Genomic DNA, 6000 nt, shown 5'->3' with positions numbered 1-6000 from the left:
CAGAAATGCTTTCTCTCTGTCTGTCCATCTGTCTTTATATATCCGTTTAATTAGCTGTGAGGATTTCAAAGTGACTCCTCTTACATCATTCTTGGGAACTGGAGCTTACTTCACATCTGTGGAGACAAAGCTTACCGACGAAATCATCTTCACCATGCTTGGAAGGGCTCCTGCAACTGAAAAAGATTTAAAAACAAAGAAAACTTGGACTCTAGGCCATGAGGGATTTTTTTTTAATTATTTTTTTTACCTATTCCATGGAAAAGTTGTGTCTTGGACACTTCCTCTCTTTGCATGTGACCAACAGCCTTGATTGTCACAGTTAAATAAGTAATGATCTTAGTTAAAAAATAAATCATGCACATTGAATGCATACATGTGCCATCTGGAGCAAGATTTTTCTGGTCCTGGTTGTGTGTCTCTGCTAGTCAAGAGTGTCTTAGTTTGTAATGTAGGTAATAAGTACTTTGCACATACACAGGCCTCTGGCCATGGCTGAATTTAGAGCCATGATTTAGAGCCAACTATTTCACTGAGAATTTAGGGTTGGCAATTAGCTCATGACTAGAGTGGGGATGAGTGCAATAGCTAAGCTTTAGTGAGTTTGGCATCTATCTGTTCCATCAAGTGTCTTTCTTTCTATTGACCCTCATCCACTCATCACAAGTGCACGATACTCATGTTTATGAGCATGTCTGCTTTCTTGTGGCTGCCCAGATTGTTTCTCTTTTGAGCAAGAGTTACTAGAAGAAAGAGTTTTTTCTTCTTCTTTTTTTTTTATCCTGACCCACTAACGCGTTATTTATATTCATTTTGTTTTCAGCTTGTGCATTTTTGAAATGCTTAATGAATGTCTTTCATTACAGATAACATGCAAGCAGTCACATGTTCATACTGTATGCAATGAGTATCATTGCAGTTATTCCTGGCAGGTGTAACAGATGCATTACAAAGCTTTCGATATGCCCTTCACAGAACAAATGGGCTTAATTTCCCCAAAGTCTCTTAGACAAACATTGGTCGAGGCTGTTGAAAAAGACTCGTCATTTTACAGGAATGAGAAAAGTTGTAACTAGTTGAGGATCAATGATTTTTTTTTTTGAGTGGTTGTAAGGAAGAAACCCAGGGATGGGGTGAACATTGTTATCCAAGAACTTATTTTGTTTTATTCCTCTGCTCGCATAAAAAAACGTGTAGTCCTCTTAAAGTCCATGCAAATGTCTGGCAAGACAGTGAAATTCCTCTTGGACGAGAGAGTGGGAAAGCAAGGTCTCTTGCTCTCCCTGTCTCTCCTGTTCTCTCTCGTCCTTCCCTCCCCTCTCTCCTGTCTTTCCTCCCTGCATGTCTCTCTCTCTCTCTCTCTCTCTCTCTCTCTCTTCCACTCACTCTCACTCTCTTTCTTTCTCTGGCAGCACTCAGCTTTTTTGGCAGGAGTGACCAGAATAAAAACAGCAACACCAGACACAGAAGAGAAAAAAGTGCAATGATCCATCGAACCAACAGCTTTGCCCTTTCTTAATTACGTCGTGTCCAGTATCATTTTCTTTTTTCCTCCCCTCTTCATTTTTTTTCAGACATTTTTGAAGTGGTAATTAGCTCTTGGAGAATAAAACCGGCTGATTCGGGGAGGGCCAGTGCATTTTGGAGCGAGATGGCTAACAGGAGGGCTGCGTTGCTCCTTCTCGGATTCTTCCTCACCATACATCTGAGTCCTTCGCTGCAAGGAGGTAGGTGGTGTAAACTTTGATGGCTCATTTAGGAGATCCTGAGAAACATTAATGGCACATAAGTGATGCTGTGGTCTTCCCAAGTGACTTTACCTGCAAATATATGTTTATAAACCAGAAGTGTGCAGTGTGTAGAAAGTGAAATTTCGTCGTGCACTGCAGGTGGTCATGTGGTCTAGTGATTTTAGTCATGCCTTTTCACTTAAGGTGATAGCATACTAATAACATGCAAGCAGTCATGCATTAAGTGTAATGAATTTTATTACATTTACATATGCCTTGCATGGTGACAATATCACAAAGCGATGACATCTTCCAGAGTCTACAATGCATGAATATATATCAATAACAATTCAGAGGCATCCCTCAGATCTTGAGCATTACCACTATGCCTGTTTACTGAGGAATCTGGTCCACATTAATGGGAAACACTCGGGAGTGATGACATTCACATGGTTCATATGTCTTTCTTTTGCCTAATAACATCCAGGTCATTTTCAAACAAGAAGATAGATGTTTTATTTTTGAGAAAATTAAGATAGGATTCAGTGGCAGTATACTGTATATAGAGTATAAGCAGTGCTTTGTTCAGTCACGACTGATATATTTAACTTCTGTGGCAACGTATTCACATCACAGAGGCATATAAGTTATTGTAAACAGTTGTTTAGATGGTTTACATCATTAAGCTGAACTGCAGCATCCAAATACGGTTGTACAAACCACCAAATGCAGGCTGCAGAGATTTTACAACGAATTGTCATAAACATTATCTCAGCTACAGATGTTAGCGTTAGTTCTCATGCGTCTTGTGCCAGAATGCTCGACTGGGAATATGAATGTGGTGAGTGTTGTTTCTCCTGAAGGCCATTCCCTCGATCGTAGAGCACTTTGCTAAGCTGATGGGGATGGTTGTGATCAGCTTGTTAATCGAAAACACAGCTCATGTGTACTGCATTTCTGAAGACTACAGCTGGACTCTTTCTGTCAGCTTTTGTAGACTTGACAAATAAAAAACCATCCCGGTGGACATCAATGTCCAGTGAGCCACGCAAGTGCCTATTAGGTCAGTGTATTTGGCTCTAGTCACCGACAGCGTATGCGGTTGCTGTCTGCTCAGAGTCTGACTTTGCAAGTACGAAGGACAAAACTGTGGTATAGAGCGATGCAATATAAGAGGGGGAAATCAAAAAATTTCCAACTCCGCTTTGGCCCCGTCATTAAATTGCAGTTGTTTTGATGTTCTTGGATGTGCGTCTGTGCAATGTTTAGTCGTGATTGGAAAGGATGTGGGGGTCTGTTCCCAGTTTCCAAACAAAGCCAGAGTATTTCACAATGATTTATTTATTTTCACAAAAATACTTTCTTCGGCACTTGCTGATGTATGTGTTTCCAGGCTGTTCCTAAAAAAAAAAAACTCTCTCAGCAACGTCTCACTGATGCTGAATGAATTTATTACGGAGAAATACTGCTCTTGTTGCCTGTGAGGATTTGCAATTGTGATATGTTTTCCATAAAAGCCACCAGGTCCGCATCTTAATTTCAGCAGTCTGGTATGTTCATTTTAATGAATGAATTTGTAGCCATAAAACAGCTTTGCTATTTCCTCCATATGTCACAAGCTCCATAACAAATCACAGTAAAACTTTATTTCCATGGTCCACTTTAGACATACTAACTATAAGTAACTTTGCAACAACATGTCAGCTAACTCTCATTAATAAGAGAGTTGACAGGCAGTCGCAAAGTTACTCAGATAGTTAGCAGAATATCAAAAGTGGATGAATGAAATAAAGTGTAGCCAAATCACTGGTCTGTTCATCCTATGCCTGTCTGTAAGGCACCTGTGATATCTGCGTACAGAGAATGAAAACTGTCATAGCCGTGAATGGGGAAATTGTTTAGAAATTACGTTTCACCCTCTCTGCGTTCATCTATCAAACAGCCAAACCAATTCTAGAAGACCAACTCTAAGCAAAAGGTAATGCTGTTTGTAGGATAAGGTGTATGGCTGAAGTCGATCCCCATGACCCAATAGAGAGTTTGCTCAGTGCTGTCTGCAGTGCATAAATCGCTTTCTAGATGCATTATTATCAAATGTCCTCTGTATTGGACAGTTACCAAAAATGTCAGAGGTTCAGAGCCTGCGAGTCTGTTTGGACGGCTCACGCAGGTGGAATGTTTTCTCTACTGGTGTGAGTGAGTTATGGGGCAGGTGGGAATTTCAGGACCTTGGGAAGTTACAATGTCACCGTTGCTGTTCCTGCCATGGGTTAAACAAAACCTAAATGTCTCTCTTCTTCCCTTCTTGCTAAATAGTCTTGACACATGGAACAGCCTCTGTCAGAGCTGAAGGAATGTCATTTTGGAGCCAAAAGGCTCACATCATGCACTGCTTTGACCCTATGAAAGCTTTTATCCAAGGGCACAAGAGCACCCACCATGACACTTCATGTTAAAACATATAGTGTTACAAAGTATGCAATAACTGTTGCGGTTAAATAATGGTTCTGTGGGATCACAGAGTCTGTTTGCTTTATTGGAGCTGGCATTAAGTTTAGTGTATCTAAACTTTTGATTGACTGTGTAAGCATACCTAAGTAGTTACAGCCACATCATACAAAACAGAAAGTCCTTGGTGGAAGTACCAATTATCAAGTGCCAAGTTTTCCCCCTCCTTCTCTTATAATTTAGCTCTCAAAAGTCTGTCATACATGTAACCGTATGACAACCAATCATTTTGTGCACTGTATCGGGTAACGGCCATTACTTCAAACACAGCTACAGGTCTGCTATTAGTGCAAATGCTTCCAGTGCAGTGCTGTGCTGCAGACGGGCACCGGTCTCTCTGCCACAGCCAAAATAATTAGGCTATTTTATGTCAATCGCTATAAATGACATGCTCGCATAGCGCGAGGAGGAGCCAGGGCCAGATGAAAGTAAAGTAAAGCAAGGTCTTGCTTCCTTCTAGTCTTGTAAGAATTAAGAAGCCCTACTTTCACACAGCAAAGCTTGAAATAAGGGGAGCGCATTTTAAAAGGCACCACTTGGCGGAAGTCTCTGGCTCGGAACATCAGAGGAGTTCAATCCATTAGGTCTCCTCCTCATTGACACTCGGCTGGCTCTACTTGAAGGTGTATGAAATCACCACCAGATCAGATGGCACACCTCGGCTGTCAGACGGGATCTTGATGAATTGTCCCCCCCCCCCCCCACCACAAATTCCCAATCTGATTAGCAACTCCTCCAGAGGTGCTTTATGGCAAATGTGTGCTGGGAGCGCCTTTCTGGACTCCATCCTGGAGATCTTGTTTTCCAGTGCTGGCTGTACTCGCCTGAAAGGAATTAATGTCTCGTGGTATGTCTAGTGGCGTGTTGATGGATTTGAACGGAGCATTTGCCATGCTGTCTGCTGACTGGAGCCGCTGTTAAAACTGTAATGCCTGTGATAGACAATGCATAACTATTATTTCCACGCACTAAAGCCAGTTTGTGTTTGGTGCTGGTCTCGCTCGTGGCAGTACAGCCATGATTTTCACCAGCAAAACAATGCTTGTTAAAGATAGAGTAGGCTATTGTTGGAGAGGCTAGCAATAGCGGGCTAGCTTTGAAAGCATAAGATCCCACCCAGATTCAGAGCGTCTCCAAAGCCACGCCTCCTTCAAAACACATGAACGCGTACAGCAGGTAGCTAACAAAAGCATCAGAAGAGACGGCGTTAAACTACCTCGTGTCTCAAAGCACATTCGGAACGAATGCAATGATTGGACGAACATTTTATGGTCCTATGCCTTCCACAGACAATATATATACATATAGACCACTTAACTTAGTGATTGCTAGCAGGATGTGAAGAGAGAGACTTTCAACAAGCATGACAAAAAATATTTCTAGAACAAATCACCTACCCTGCCTTTAAGGTAACCACTGTCTAAAGAACAACACATGCTGGAGACTGGCTATACAGTGAGGTTTTTGTAGGATAACAGATAAAGCACACTACAAATAGTAACGGAGCAAGTCTGCTGAAATAGAGCAATAGTCCAGAGTACATATGAATCATAGCCATCCCATTTGAACCCTTGTTCTGGTTCGGGTAGCCTGAAATACCTCCCATGTTTCCTGCTCTTCAGTTAGCAATACAACATATGTACTTGTTGACTGATGTGATATGCTCTAAGTGGCCTTGTATAGACAGAATAGGCCTCTGTAGAGCGTTACATCGTGACCTCAGCTCTCAACGCCATGCTCTATTGGGCTCCTGCAGTGTTGG

At 41.8% G+C, this 6000-nt stretch overlaps 1 protein-coding gene across 4 annotated transcripts in view; it reads left to right on the top strand.

Annotated features, from left to right (window-relative positions):
* The first annotated feature begins 1450 nt into the window (after nucleotides 1-1450).
* elna (elastin a) overlaps nucleotides 1451-6000 on the top strand; it is a 79909-nt gene continuing 75359 nt past the window's right edge. For all 4 annotated transcript variants that reach the window (XM_084418125.1, XM_084418127.1, XM_084418126.1 and 1 more), the window contains exon 1: nucleotides 1451-1727. In XM_084418125.1, the coding sequence (XP_084274251.1) occupies nucleotides 1652-1727 (76 nt within the window). In that variant the 5' untranslated portion in view covers nucleotides 1451-1651. The remainder of the gene's footprint in view (nucleotides 1728-6000) is intronic.

The sequence above is a fragment of the Rutilus rutilus genome, assembly GCF_951802725.1.
Source record: "Rutilus rutilus genome assembly, chromosome: 9".
In the NCBI taxonomy this organism is placed as follows: domain Eukaryota; kingdom Metazoa; phylum Chordata; class Actinopteri; order Cypriniformes; family Leuciscidae; genus Rutilus; species Rutilus rutilus.
This window is presented reverse-complemented; position numbering and strand designations above follow the sequence as displayed.